The 15,724-nt window shown below is 41.4% G+C and overlaps 1 protein-coding gene and 1 non-coding gene across 2 annotated transcripts; one reads left to right on the top strand and one right to left on the bottom strand.

The window, feature by feature from the left end:
- Positions 1 to 2,972: 2,972 nt before the first annotated feature.
- LOC123486454 (zinc finger protein 239-like) lies at positions 2,973 to 9,089 on the bottom strand. The gene is made up of 2 exons (XM_045217774.1): positions 8,883 to 9,089; positions 2,973 to 4,772 (listed from the first exon to the last, which is right to left on the bottom strand). The coding sequence occupies exons 1-2, from the start codon at positions 8,950 to 8,952 to the stop codon at positions 3,919 to 3,921; spliced, it is 924 nt and encodes a 307-aa protein (XP_045073709.1). The 5' UTR covers positions 8,953 to 9,089; the 3' UTR covers positions 2,973 to 3,918.
- A 4,628-nt stretch (positions 9,090 to 13,717) lies between these two features.
- Positions 13,718 to 13,792, top strand: trnaa-ugc. The gene has a single exon. It is a non-coding gene; the product is annotated as a tRNA-Ala (tRNA).
- The last annotated feature ends 1,932 nt before the right edge of the window (positions 13,793 to 15,724 follow it).

The raw sequence follows: 15,724 nt of genomic DNA, 5'->3' as shown, positions 1-15,724 counted from the left end.
CACCATTAAATAATTACTTAAATGTGTCATTAATTAATTAAAAATTAGAATTAAATACATAAATGTGTAATTAAATGTATCATTAATTAATTCAAATACCGATTCATTTTATGTAAAATACATATATAATTATTTCACTATTTACATTTACATTTCATGATCCTGCATTGCAGTGATTCATGAATTACTTAAAACTGTCAAACTGACCCATCAAAAGTTGGTAGGCGGAACCTAACGCCTGATTGGTTACCCTCTGCATCAAGCCAAGACAAATCAATTCCGGATAATGGATTGATGCAGAGCTACTGAACACATTCCAATACACTGGGTGGCGCTATTCACCTTCAATAAGTTCCTCTGCTTTACTAGCTACATGCTCTGGGTCAGCAGGTCCTGCTTCTACATCCTCTGCTAAGTTTAAAATGTCTCTAACCAACTCCCTGGAAAGTTCACGGAGATCCTCCATTGTCTCTATCCAGGTTGGCCTACTCTACTTCAGACCAAAGCAATGGATCAGACTAGATTCGCGTTAGCCCCGCCCACTGACTTTGATGGGTCAGTTTGACAGTTTTAAGTAATTCATGAATCACTGCAATGCAGGATCATGAAATGTAAATGTAAATAGTGAAATAATTATATATGTATTTTACATAAAATGAATCGGTATTTGAATTAATTAATGATACATTTAATTACACATTTATGTATTTAATTCTAATTTTAATTAATTAATGACACATTTAAGTAATTATTTAATGGTGTATTTATTTATTTAATTGTGGCACTTTTAGTCCTCCATACAGGAAACGTATGATCTCTGTAATTGCAAACAAAGGTTTCTGTACAAAATATTAAGTTCTCATTTTCTGATGTATCAAATACTTGTCATGCAATAAAATGCAAAAGAATTACTTAAAAATCATACAATGTGATTTTCTGGATGTTTGTATTAGATTCCGTCTCTCACAGTTGAAGTGTACCTATGATAAAAATTACAGACCTCTACATACTTTGTAAGTAGGAAAACCTGCAAAATCGGCAGTGTATCAAATACTTGTTATATATATATACAGTGGGGAAAAAAAGTATTTAGTCAGCCACCAATTGTGCAAGTTCTCCCACTTAAAAAGATGAGAGAGGCCTGTAATTTTCATCATAGGTACACGTCAACTATGACAGACAAATTGAGAAAAAAAATCCAGAAAATCACATTGTAGGATTTTTAATGAATTTATTTGCAAATTATGGTGGAAAATAAGTATTTGGTCACCTACAAACAAGCAAGATTTCTGGCTCTCACAGACCTGTAACTTCTTCTTTAAGAGGCTCCTCTGTCCTCCACTTGTTACCTGTATTAATGGCACCTGTTTGAACTTGTTATCAGTATAAAAGACACCTGTTCACAACCTCAAACAGTCACACTCCAAACTCCACTATGGCGAAGACCAAAGAGCTGTCAAAGGACACCAGAAACAAAATTGTAGACCTGCATCAGGCTGGGAAGACTGAATCTGCAATAGGTAAGCAGCTTGGTTTGAAGAAATCAACTGTGGGAGCAATTATTAGGAAATGGAAGACATACAAGACCACTGATAATCTCCCTCGATCTGGGGCTCCACGCAAGATCTCACCCCGTGGGGTCAAAATGATCACAAGAACGGTGAGCAAAAATCCCAGAACCACACGGGGGGGATCTAGTGAATGACCTGCAGAGAGCTGGGACCAAAGTAACAAAGCCTACCATCAGTAACACACTACGCCGCCAGGGACTCAAATCCTGCAGTGCAAGACGTGTCCCCCTGCTTAAGCCAGTACATGTCCAGGCCCGTCTGAAGTTTGCTAGAGTGCATTTGGATGATCCAGAAGAGGATTGGGAGAATGTCATATGAAAGCAAAATAGAACTTTTTGGTAAAAACTCAACTCGTCGTGTTTGGAGGACAAAGAATGCTGAGTTGCATCCAAAGAACACCATACATACTGTGAAGCATGGGGGTGGAAACATCATGCTTTGGGGCTGTTTTTCTGCAAAGGGACCAGGACGACTGATCCGTGTAAAGAAAAGAATGAATGGGGCCATGTATCGTGAGATTTTGAGTGAAAACCTCCTTCCGTCAGCAAGGGCATTGAAGATGAAACGTGGCTGGTTCTTTCAGCATGACAATGATCCAAAACACACCGCCCGGGCAACGAAGGAGTGGCTTCGTAAGAAGCATTTCAAGGTCCTGGAGTGGCCTAGCCAGTCTCCAGATCTCAACCCCATAGAAAATCTTTGGAGGGAGTTGAAAGTCTGTGTTGCCCAGCGACAGCCCCAAAACAGCACTGCTCTAGAGGAGATCTGCATGGAGGAATGGGCCAAAATACCAGCAACAGTGTGTGACAACCTTGTGAAGACTTACAGAAAACATTTGACCTGTGTCATTGCCAACAAAGGGTATATAACAAACTATTGAGAAACTTTTGTTATTGACCAAATACTTATTTTTCACCATAATTTGCAAATAAATTGATAAAAAATCCTACAAAGTGATTTTCTGGATTTTTTTTCCTCATTTTGTCTGTCCTAGTTGACTTGTACCCATGATGAAAATTACAGGGCTCTCTCATCTTTTTAAGTGGGAGAACTTGCACAATTGGTGGCTGACTAAATACTTTTTTTCCCCACTGTATGTTGTATAAATACTTGGAAGGAATTGTCCGTAGAGCTCCGAGACAGGATCGTGTCGAGGCACAGATCTGTCTATAGAAGGAGCTCAGCTGTTTATTAGGATCAGGATCAGATTGTACCATGAATTAAAATTAAGCTCCCTTCAGGGTGTTTAAGAAATAATAATATTAGTTGAAATGGTGTTTCTCTGTTGATGAGGATGGCGACCTGAGGATGACCCCTCTGCTCTTAGAGGTAAAAGAAAGAACAATACATCCACTTTATTTTTCATTTTTCATGTTCAAGATCAGTTAGAAACTAACTGGTAATAAACATATATCTGACATGACCTGCCTAAGAGACGAGAGGATCAGGAGAGGATCTCAACAGGTTTCTTGGTTTTAGATGTGTAACTGGTAATAAACATATATCTGACATGACCTGCCTAAGAGACGAGAGGATCAGGAGAGGATCTCAACAGGTTTCTTGGTTTTAGATGTGTAACTGGTAATAAACATATATCTGACATGACCTGCCTAAGAGACGAGAGGATCAGGAGAGGATCTCAACAGGTTTCTTGGTTTTGTTTATTCCTTTCACCAAGAGGATACAGTTAGAGTTGGATCACTCATTACAGTTTCAGTTGGCATTCAAATGTGTGGTATTATTCCAGTATTGTACTGTGTCTATGCACGTCTATGTAAATGTTGCTGAGAACATGGCATAACATGCAGTCCATTACGCTAACAGACAGTTTGATCAGGCAGCGGCTAGAAAGCAAGACAGAGAAAGGATTGACCTTCAGAACATAACACACAACACAAAACCAATGACGTACGCACATTCAGTATGCAGGACAACAGAGAACATGTCAACCAACAACTTATCAATGTTATCAGAACAACGTCATCGCATTTTCATACACCTTTTAGCTTGACGACTAAAATACACCAATTAACTCAATGAAACAACAACAACTAAATTAATGGAGGTTCCAAGGTTAGAATCAAGAAATGCACATTCTATTAATCTATTTAAGGGGTCAAGACAGGAACAGGGTTGGTCTTCCCCTGGTCTATTTAGTCATTTACATTAATAAAATATCAAATTAAATCTAAGGGATTCTACTTGTATCCAATATATTAAAGTGGATAAACAAAGCAGACATTTTAAGCTTTTTATCTGAGATAATTTTTAAAAAGTAGAACTATTTCTAAGTAAGCTTTCATACATATTGATTTCATGTGGCATAAACAAAAACACTAATTCTCAGTCAAAAACATAAGTCAGAACACAGCCTCTTTATTCTCTCATGTGATTTCAGGTCCTCTGACTGGGAAAATATCTTTCCACAATGAGAGCAGTGGTATGTCTTCTCCTCCTGTGTATTTGTATGTATTCTTTCATGCTCTTTCAGGTTCCGTAACCGGGTAAATCTTATTTCACACAGGGAGCATTGGTAGGGCTTCTCTCCTGTGTGCATTCTCTCATGCTCTTTTAGGTTCCCTAACTGGGTAAAACTCTTTCCACACAAGGCACATTGGTAAGGCTTCTCTCCTGTGTGTATTCTCTCATGCTGTTTCAGGTTCATTAACCTACTAAAGCTCTTTCCACAGTGGGAACAGTGGTAAGGCCTTTCTCCTGTGTGTATTCTATTATGTATTTTCAGGTACCATAACTCGGTAAATCTCTTTCCACACTGGGAGCATTGGTAGGGCTTTTCTTGGTTGTGTGTCCTCTCATGCGTTTTCAAGCTCCCTAACCATCTAAAACTCTCTCCACAGTGGGAACAGTGGTAAGGCATCTCTCCTGTGTGTATTCTCACATGCGTTGTCAGGGTGCCTAACGACCTAAAGCTCTTTTCACACTGGGAACAATGGTAAGGCTTCTCCCCTCTGTGTATTCTGTCATGCTGTTTCAGGTTCTCTAAACGGGTAAACCTCTTTCCACACTGACAGCAGTGGAAAGGCTTTTCTCCTCTGTGTGTTCTCTCATGCACTTTTAGGTTCTGTAACTTGGTAAAACTCTTTGCACAGTGGGAACAGTGGTGTTGTCCTGCTGGTTTGGACATTTCTGGGTCTGGTTCCTTTGAAGGACTCTTCCCGCTGTCAGAGTCTGGTCTCTCTCCTGGCAAAGAAACACTGAGTAGTTAGTTAAACAGAAAGACCTGAATGAAACTTCCACATGATAAAACTGTCTTCCTATTAGGTTCAATCTAGACTAGATCCCTCAGTAACCTAAAGCCATTTTTCACAACATTTCTCCATTCAAAATAACCGTGGTGAGTGTAATAGAGTATCACACTAGGTTGGGTTTGCTCTTTCAGAACTCCACTAGGAGAAGCAAACACCTGTGCCCCTTAAAAGACCCTCGCTTGAAAAATGAGAAAAAAGTGGCAATATTACTGTTTGTCCCTCTTGAGACGCCATAGCAACAACAACCAGTCTACACTTCCTCAAAAGAGGCCGAACTAATTAATTAATTAGTTTTATTTTATTTTTAAAATATATTTTCTGCTAAAAATTGGAGTAAACTAATGGACACAACACTTAGGCTTCTACTTCCAGCTTTCTACATACTATATACATTTCACGGACACAATGTCTTTTACAATAGTTATCTTTTGTTTGTTACTAGTCCCATCCTTCAGCTCCCATCTACCTCTGAAGCCCATCCTAACTGTGCTGTTTCACAAATGTTCTGAACCTATATCTACAGTGCCTTGCGAAAGTATTCACCCCCCTTGGCATTTTTCCTATTTTGTTGCCTTACAACCTGGAATTAAATTTTTATTTTTGGGGGGTTTGTATCATTTGATTTACACAACATGCCTACCACTTTGTAGATGCAAAATATTTTTTCTTGTGAAACAAACAAGAAATAAGACAAAAAAACAGAAAACTTGAGTGGGCATAACTATTCACCCCCCCAAGTCAATACTTTGTAGAGCCAGTCTCTTGGGGTATGTCTCTATAAGCTTGGCACATCTAGCCACTGGGATTTTTGCCCCTTCTTCAAGGCAAAACTGCTCCAGCTCCTTCCAAGTTGGATGGGTTCCGCTGGTGTACAGCAATCTTTAAGTCATACCACAGATTCTCAATTGGATTGAGGTCTGGGCTTCGACTAGGCCATTCCAAGACATTTAAATGTTTCCCCTTAAACATTTACATTTTATTTTTTTTAAACCACTTGAGTGTTGCTTTAGCAGTATGCTTAGGGTCATTGTCCTGCTGGAAGGTGAACCTCCGTCCCAGTCTCAAATCTCCTGGAAGACTGAAACAGGTTTCCCTCAAGAATTTCCCTGTATTTAGCGCTTCATCCATCATTCCTTCAATTCTGACCAGTTTCCCAGTCCCTGCCGATGAAAAACATCCCCACAGCATGATGCTGCCACCACCATGCTTCACTGTGGGGATGGTGTTCTCGGCGTGATGAGAGGTGTTGGGTTTGCGCCAGATATAGCGTTTTCCTTGATGTCCCAAAAGCTCAATTTTTGTCTCATCTGACCAGAGTACCTTCTTCCATATGTTTGGGAGTCTCCCCACATGCCTTTGGCGAACACCAAACGTGTTTGCTTATTTTTTTTCTTTAAGCAATGTATTTTTTCTGGACACTCTTCCGTAAAGCCCAGCTCTGTGGAGTGTACGGCTTAAAGTGGTCCTATGGACAGATACTCCAATCTCCGCTGTGGAGCTTTGCAGCTCCTTCAGGGTTATCTTTGGTCTCTTTGTTGCTTCTGATTAATGCCCTCCTTGCCTGGTCCGTGAGTTTTGGTGGGCGGCCATCTCTTGGCAGGTTTGTTGTGGTGCCATATTCTTTCCATTTTTTGATAATGGATTTAATGGTGCTCCGTGGGATGTTCAAAGATTCTGATATTTTTTTATAACCAAACCCTGATCTGTACTTCTCACAACTTTGTCCCTGACCTGTTTGGAGAGCTCCTTGGTCTTCATGGTGCCGCTTGCTTGGTGGTGCCCCTTGCTTAGTGGTGTTGTAGACTGAGGCCTTTCAGAACAGATGTACATATACTGAGATTATGTCCACCTGTGTGCAATCTAACTAATTATGTGACTTCTGAAGGTAATTGGTTGCACCAGATCTTATTTAGGGGTTTCATAGCAAAGAGGGTGAAAACATATGCACGGGGCCTCCAATTATTTTTATGGACTGGATCTTTATATTTACCACCTGTGTCCGGTTTCAGTAATAATGAAATCAGACCTTGTTGAGTATCTGATAATCTACCATTTACACAGGAGTGGTTAAAACATGCTAATAACGGTCCTTTGAGTATATAAAAAAGGTTTGGTATACCTCGACTGGTATGCCATCCAGCCCTGGAGTCTTCCTGGACTCTACCATTTATATAGGAGTGGTTAATACATGCAAATACCCTGTCCAGGAGTTTTCCCGGACTTAAAGGCTTTAATTGCATCAATAAGTTCCTCCTCTGTAATTTGGCCTTCATACAGTGGGGGAAAAAAGTATTTAGTCAGCGACCAATTGCGCAAGTTCTCCCACTTAAAAAGATGAGAGAGGCCTGTAATTTTCATCATAGGTACACGTCAACTATGACAGACAAAATGAGAAAAAAAATCCAGAAAATCACATTGTAGGATTTTTTAATGAATTTATTTGCAAATTATGGTGGAAAATGAGTATTTGGTCAATAACAAAAGTTTCTCAATACTTTGTTATATACCCTTTGTTGGCAATGACAGAGGTCAAACGTTTTCTGTAAGTCTTCACAAGGTTTTCACACACTGTTGCTGGTATTTTGGCCCATTCCTCCATGCAGATCTCCTCTAGAGCAGTGATGTTTTGGGGCTGTCGCTGTGCAACACGGACTTTCAACTCCCTCCAAAGATTTTCTATGGGGTTGAGATCTGGAGACTGGCTAGGCCACTCCAGGACCTTGAAATGCTTCTTACGAAGCCACTCCTTCGTTGCCCGGGCGGTGTGTTTGGGATCATTGTCATGCTGAAAGACCCAGCCACGTTTCATCTTCAATGCCCTTGCTGATGGAAGGAGGTTTTGCACTCAAAATCTCATGATACATGGCCCCATTCATTCTTTCCTTTACACGGATCAGTCGTCCTGGTCCCTTTGCAGAAAAACAGCCCCAAAGCATGATGTTTCCACCCCCCATGCTTCACAGTAGGTATGGTGTTCTTTGGATGCAACTCAGCATTCTTTGTCCTCCAAACACGACGAGTTGAGTTTTTACCAAAAAGTTATATTTGGTTTCATCTGACCATATGACATTCTCAATCCTATAGAAAATGTGTTATTGTGGGAAGCTTGGGAAGGCTACCCGAAACGCTTGACCCAAATTAAACAATTTAAAGGCAATGCTACCAAATACTAATTGAGTGTATGTAAACTTCTGACCCACTGGGAATGTGATGAAAGAAATAAAAAGCTTAAATAAATCATTCTCTCTGACATTATTCTGACATTTCACAATCTTAAAATAAAGTGGTGATCCTAAGATAGGGAATTTTTACTAGGATGAAATGTCAGGAATTGTGAAAAACTGAGTTTAAATATATTTGGCTAAGGTGTATGTAAACTTCCGACTTCAACTGTATAAGTTATTTCTCCAAGATTCAATGGCCCAGAGCCATGTTTACTGAACTAAAATATAAACAGAACATGCAACAATTTCTACAGTTTCACTGAGTTCGTAGCCTACGCCATACCATAACCCCACTGTTCACAACGTTGACATCAGCAAACCGCTCGCTCACACGACGCCACGTGGTCTACGGTTGAGAGGCCAGTTGGACATACTGTCAAATTCTCTAAAATGACGTTGAGGCGGATCATGGTAGAGAAATTAACATTCAATTCTCTGGAAACAGCTCCGGTGGACATTTCTCCACTCAGCATGCCAATTGCACGCTCCCTCAAAACTTGAGACAGCTGTGGCATTGTGTTGTGTGACAAAACTGCACATTTTGGAGTGGGCTTTTATTGTCCCCAGCACAAGGTGCACCTGTGTAATAATCATGCCGTTTATTCAGCTTCTTGATATGCCACACCTGTCAGGTGGATGGATGTAAACTAATTTGTGCACAACATTTTAGAGAAATAAGCTTTTTGTGTGGAACTTTTATATCAGCTCATGAAACATGGGACCATACAATTTACATTCATATTTTTGTTCAGGGTATCAAAACTATACATTATTTCAACAAGTGCAGTTTGTGACCCTGTTTTTAAGACAGTACTCACTGGTGTTAATCAGATCTTCAGTCTCCTCCTCCTCTCCCAAAACGTCTTCCTCCTCCTCTTTTCTTAACATAGCCTCCTCTTCCTCTCCAAAGGGTTATTTCTCTATAACATCATCTTCTTCATCTTTCAGTGTTATGGCCTCCTCTTCCTCCTTTTTCATTCTGAAAGCTTCTACCTCCTCTTCCTCCACTGTGACAGCCTCTATCCCCTCTTCCTCTTTCACTCTGAAAGGTTCTTCCTCTTCTTTCACTGTAACGTCTTTCTCTTCTTCTTTCACGGTAACAGCTTCACCCTCTACTTGTTTTTGTATTGTAACATCCTCCTCTTCCTCCTCCTCTTTCACTAGAGCTTCTTTCTCCGTCCAACAGACCTCCTCTTCTTTAGCAGAGGGGTAGTTGCTTAGTGAGCTCATGGTCGGGGATGTTAGCTAGCTAGATTGCTAGTTAGCATTAACGACTTGCCTGGTTCTAAGCTAAATTACCAAGCCAGCTAGCTACTAACCTGATTAACAACGTAAATATTAAATGGGGCAACTAGCTATACGAAATTAGTATGTTTAAAACACAGGGACAAAAATACAACGAACCAGTCTAAAGAGCTTGAATGTTTCGTCTATATTGGCTAGCAAGCTACCGAGGCGGCTGACTGGATGTTGTTGAAAACGTCCCGTCTCGTCCACTAGATTATACGTCACGCTGGCAGCAACGCCTAAAAGACGCAGATCTCCATCTCCCGACTGGAGTGGGGAAGCGTATCTTGATTGATTAGTGCACATTTGTAATGAGTATAAAACATACTTTCCCTCTACTACACATCTGGATTTAAAGGGAAATGAAGGGAAATGATTACATAATATTCCGGTGTAACCTAAAACATTATCCCAGTTTGATATGCTGCTTGTGTATTCATTACCCATATTAGTAAAAAAATTAAACGTAATGTTACGTAGGTCACAGAGAAACAATCACATGGCTAGCTAGTTGGCTACAGCAGGTTTATCCATTTCACAATAGCCTGTAATGACTAGTTAACAAAATACGTTTTTTGGGTGGATTCTTGGGTTTTCTTGTTGTGTTCTCATTTGTTGTGAGAGCAAAAGAAGAGTATCTTGTCTTGTTGTCTTCCCTTGCTAGCAAGTTGGCTAAGCACTGCAAGCTAGCTAGCCTTTTAGCTCCCTCTCGTTGATGAATGCTTATATGTCATGTTGTGAGCTAAACACTTAGCTGTTTGGATTTATTCACAATAAAGAGAACCATAATGAGTCACTTCATCCTTGTGTTGTTTCATATATTTTGGGGGAAGCTAGACCCCCAAGACACTTAACTAACCTTTCTGGATGTGGTAACTAGTGACAACCTTGTTGTTGTCGAAGAAGCGTCATGTCCACCAGATTATACGTCACACTGGCAGAGTCGCCTGAAAGACCGGAGGAAAATATGTAAAAAAAAAAAAAAGTGTTATATTATATTGAGAAGTACAAAGAGTTTTAAATTAATTTTGTATATATATATATATATATATATATATAAACTCAGCAAAAAAAGAAACGTCCCTTTTTCAGGACCCTGTCTTTCAAAAATAATTCGTAAAAATCAAAATAACTTCACAGATCTTCATTGTAAAGTGTTTAAACACGGTTTCCCATGCTTGTTCAATGAACCATAAACAATTAATTAACATGCACCTGTGGAACGGTCGTTAAGACACTAAAAGCTTACAGACGGTAGGCTATTTAGGTCACAGTTATGAAAACTTAGGACACTAAAGTCCTTTCTACTGACTCTGAAAAACACCAAAAGAAAGATTCCCAGGGTCCCTGCTCATCTGCGTGAATGTGCCTTAGGCGTGCTGCAAGGAGGCATGAGGACTGAAGATGTGGCCAGGGCAATAAATTGCAATGTCTGTACTGTGTGACGCCTAAGACAGCGCTACAGGGAGACAGGACGGACAGCTGATCGTCCTCACGTGTAACATTTACATTTACATTTTAGTCATTTAGCAGACGCTCTTATCCAGAGCGACTTACAGGAGCAATTAGGGTTAAGTGCCTTGCTCAAGGGCACATTAACGTCATTTAGCAGACGCTCTTAGCCAGAGCGACTCACAAATTGGTGCGTTCACCCTATAGCCAGTGGGATAACCACTTTACAATGGGGGGACAAGGATTCCTTTATCATATCCCAGGTATTCCTTAAAGAGGTGGGGTTTCAAATGTCTCCGGAAGGTGGTGAGTGACTCCGCTGTCCTGGCGTCGTGAGGGGAGCTTGTTCCACCATTGGGGTGCCAGAGCAGCGAACAGTTTTGACTGGGCTGAGCGGGAACTATGCTTCCGCAGAGGAAGGGAGCCAGCAGGCCAGAGGTGGATGAGCGCAATGCCCTCGTTTGGGTGTAGGGACTGATCAGAGCCTGAAGGTACAGAGGTGCCGTTCCCCTCACTGCTCCATAGGCAAGCACCATGGTCTTGTAGCGGATGCGAGCTTCAACTGGAAGCCAGTGGAGTGTGCGGAGGAGGGGGGGGTGACGTGAGAGAACTTGGGAAGGTTGAACACCAGACGGGCTGCGGCATTCTGGATGAGTTGTAGGGGTTTAATGGCACAGGCAGGGAGGCCAGCCAACAGCGAAGTTGCAGTAGTCCAGACGGGAGATGACAAGTGCCTGGATTAGGACCTGTGCCGCTTCCTGTGTAAGGCAGGGTCGTACTCTCCGAATGTTGTAGAGCATGAACCTGCAGGAGCGGGTCACCGCCTTGATGTTGGCAGAGAACGACAGGGTGTTGTCCAGGGTCACGCCTAGGCTCTTCGCACTCTGGGAGGAGGACACAGCGGAGTTGTCAACCGTGATGGCGAGATCATGGAACGGGCAGTCCTTCCCCCGGGAGGAAGAGCAGCTCCGTCTTGCCAGGGGTTCAGCTTGAGGTGGTGATCCGTCATCCATACTGATATGTCTGCCAGACATGCAGAGATGCGATTCGCCACCTGGTTATCAGAAGGGGGAAAGGAGAAGATTAGTTGTGTATCGTCAGCGTAGCAATGATAGGAGAGACCATGTGAGGATATGACAGAGCCAAGTGACTTGGTGTATAGGGAGAAAAGGAGAGGGCCTAGAACTGAGCCTTGGGGGACACCAGTGGTGAGAGCACGTGGTGCGGAGACAGCTTCACCTGCACAGGATCGGTACATCCGAACATCACACCTGCGGGACAGGTACAGGATGGCAACAACAACTGCCCGAGTTACACCAGGAACTTACAATCCCTCTATCAGTGGTGTGTCACAGCATCATCGGACTGAGCTTGTTGTCATTGCAGGCAATCTCAACGCTGTGCGTTACAGGGAAGACATCCTCCTCCCTCATGTGGTACCCTTCCTGCAGGCTCATCCTGACATGACCCTCCAGCATGACAATGCCACCAGCCATACTGCTCGTTCTGTGCGTGATTTCCTGCAAGACAGGAATGTCAGTGTTCTGCCATGGCCAGCGAAGAGCCCGGATCTCAATACCATTGAGCACATCTGGGACCTCAGAGGGTGAGGGCTAGGGCCATTCCCCCCAGAAATGTCAGGGAACTTGCAGGTGCCTTGGTGGAAGAGTGGGGTAACATCTCACAGCAAGAACTGGCAAATCTGGTGCAGTCCATGAGGAGGAGATGCACTGCAGTACTTAATGCAGCTGGTGGCCACACCAGATACTGACTGTTACTTTTGATTTTGACCCCCCCTTTGTTCAGGGACACATTATTCCATTTCTGTTAGTCACATGTCTGTGGAACTTGTTCAGTTTATGTCTCAGTTGTTGAATCTTGTTATATTCATAGAAGTATTTACACATGTTAAGTTTGCTGAAAATAAACACAGTTGACAGTGAGAGGACTTTTCTTTTTTTGCTGAGATTATATATATATATATATATATACAGTACCCATCAAAAGCCTGGACACACCTACTCATTCAAGGGTTTTTCTTTATTTTTACTATTTTCTACATTGTAAAATAATAGTGAAGACATCAAAATTATGAAATAACCCATATGGAATCATGTATTAACCAAAAAAGTGTTGAACAAATCAAAATGTATTTTATATTTGAGATTCTTCAAATAGCCACCTTTGCCTTGATGACAGCTTTGCACACTCTTGGCATTCTCTCAACCAGCTTCACCTGGAATGCTTTTCCAACCGTCTTGAAGGAGTTCCAACATATTCTGAGCACGTGTTGGCTGCTTTTCCTTCACTCTGCGGTCTGACTCATCCCAAACCATCTCAATTGGGTTGAGGTCGGGGGATTGTGGACACAAGGTCATCTGATGCAGCACTCCATCACTCTCCTTCTTGGTAAAATAGCCCTTACACAGCCTGGAGGTGTGTTGGGTCATTGTCCTGTTGACATTTTTTTTGAAGTCCCACTAAGCCCAAACCAGATGGGATGGCGTATCGCTGCAGAATGCTGTGGTAGCCATGCTGGTTAAGTGTGCCTTGAATTCTAAATAAATCACAGACAGTGTCACCAGCAATGCACCCCCACACACTAACACCTCCTCCACCATGCTTCACGGTGAGAACTACACATGCAGAGATCATCCATTTACCCACATCGTGTCTCACAAAGACACAGCATTTGTAAACAGAAATCTCAAATTTGGACTCATCAGACCAAAGGACACATTTCCACCGGTCTAATGTCCATTTCTCATGTTTCTTGTCCCAAGCAGGTCTCTTCTTCTTAATGATGTCCTTTAGTAATGGTTTCTTTGCAGCAATTCGGCCTGATTCACACAGTCTCCTCTGAACAGTTGATGTTGAGATGTGTGTTACTTGAACTCTGTGAAACATTCATTAGGGCCCCGTGTAGCTCAGTTGGTAGAGCATGGCGCTTGCAACGCCAGGGTTGTGGGTTCGATTCCCACGGGGGCCAGTATGAAAAAAACAAAACATGTATGCACTCACTAACTGTAAGTCACTCTGGATAAGAGCTAAATGACTAAAATGTAAATGTAAATTTGGGCTGCAATTTCTAAGGCTGATAACTCTAATGAACTTATCCTCTGCAGCAGAGGTAACTCTGGGTCTTCCATTCCTGTGGCGGTCCTCATGAGAGCCAGTTTCATCATAGCGCTTGATGGTTTTTACGACTGCACTTGAAGAAACTTTCAAAGTTCTTGAGATTTTCTGGAGTGACTGACCTTCATGTCTTAAAGTAATGATGGACTGTCATTTCTCTTTGCTTATTTGAGCTGTTCTTGCCATAATATGGACTTGGTCTTTTACCAAATAGGGCTATCTTCTGTATACCAACCCTACCATGTCACAACACAACTGATTGGCTCAAACGCATTAAGAAGGAAAGAATTTACACAAATTAACTTTTCAGGTGACTACCTCATGAAGCTGGTTGAGAGAATGCCAAGAGTGTGCAAAGCTGTCATCAAGGCAAAGGGTGTTTATTCGAAGAATCTCAAATATAAAATATATTTTGATTTTCTTAATGCTTTTTTGGTTACTACATGATTCCATATGTGTTATTTCATAGTTTCGATGTCTTCACTATTATTCTACAATATAAAAAATAGTCAAAATAAAGAAAAACCCTTGAATGATTAGGTGTGTCCAAACATTTGACTGGTACTATATATATATATATATATATATATATAATGTATATATACACACACACAATATCCAAATCCTATATACAATCAAATTCAATCAAATTAATTTAGAAAAAGCCAAATCATATATCAAATTCAAGAGGTTTCAAGGATAAACTTAAGAGATGCAAAATTCCATTCATCTATATAATCATTTACATTTAGCAATTAAATTACATTTTCAATATCCAATTAATATAAGGAACAACATCAGATTGCATTAAAGTTCATAATCAAAACTAAATCCACATTTTAAAATATTTAATCTGATTTTAAACATGATCAGGTCTCCAGATGAAAAAAACCTAAAAACAGGCCTATTCTTTTGTATGAATTCATGAAACAATATGATTTAATGTGGCATAAACAAAAACACTAATTCTCGGTCAAAAACATAAGTCAGAATACAGCCTCTCTATTCTCTCATGTGATTTCAGGTCCTCTGACTGGGAAAATGTCTTTCCACAATGAGAGCAGTGGTATGTCTTCTCCTCCTGTGTATGTATTCTTTCATGCTTATTCAGATGTCTTAACCGGTTAAAACTGTTATCACACAGGGAGCAGTGGTACGTCTTATCCCCTCCTGTGTGTGTCCTCTCATGCCGATTCAGGGCCCCTAACTTGGTAAAACTCTTTCCACAGAGGGAGCATTGGTAGGGCTTTTCTTGTGTGTGTGTCCTCTCGTGTAATTTTCGGTGCCCTATCTGAGTAAAACTCTTTCCACAATGGGAACATTGGAATGGCTTTTCTCCTGTGTGTATTCTCTCATGTCTTTTCAGTTTATGTAACCAGCGAAAACTAATTCCACAGTGGGAGCAGTGGTAAGGCTTCTCTCCTGTGTGTATTCTCTTATGTTTTTTCAGGCTCCCTAACTGACTAAAACTCTTTCCACACTGGGAACACTGGAAAGGCTTTTCTCCTGTGTGCAACGTCTCATGCTGTTTTAGGTTCCAGAACCGGGTAAAACTCTTTCCACAGTGGGAGCAGTGATCTCTTCTCTCTGGTTTGGACGTCTCTGGGTCTGGTTCCCCTGAAGGACTCTTCCCGCTGTCAGAGTGAGAGTCTGGTCTCTCTCCTGCCAAAGACAAACAGATTATTTAGTTAAACAGAAAGCTGAATGAAACCTCCACATGATACTAGGTCTTCCTATGAGGTCTAACCGGGAATAGATCCCTCAATAAAAGAGCAGAGCGTGTTAG

This window comes from Coregonus clupeaformis, unplaced genomic scaffold, assembly GCF_020615455.1.
Source record: "Coregonus clupeaformis isolate EN_2021a unplaced genomic scaffold, ASM2061545v1 scaf1221, whole genome shotgun sequence".
NCBI lineage: Eukaryota > Metazoa > Chordata > Actinopteri > Salmoniformes > Salmonidae > Coregonus > Coregonus clupeaformis.
Note: the sequence above shows the minus strand (reverse complement) of the source record. Positions and strands in the feature narration are given on the sequence as shown.

Coding starts and splice junctions, on each gene's coding strand:
- LOC123486454 (XM_045217774.1), bottom strand. CDS start 8,952: ATGTTAAGAAAAGAGGAGGAGGAAGACGTTTTGGGAGAGGAGGAGGAG. Junction 4,773..8,882: donor TGAAGATCTGATTAACACCA/GTGAGTACTGTC, acceptor TTTCTTTGCCAG/GAGAGAGACCAGACTCTGAC.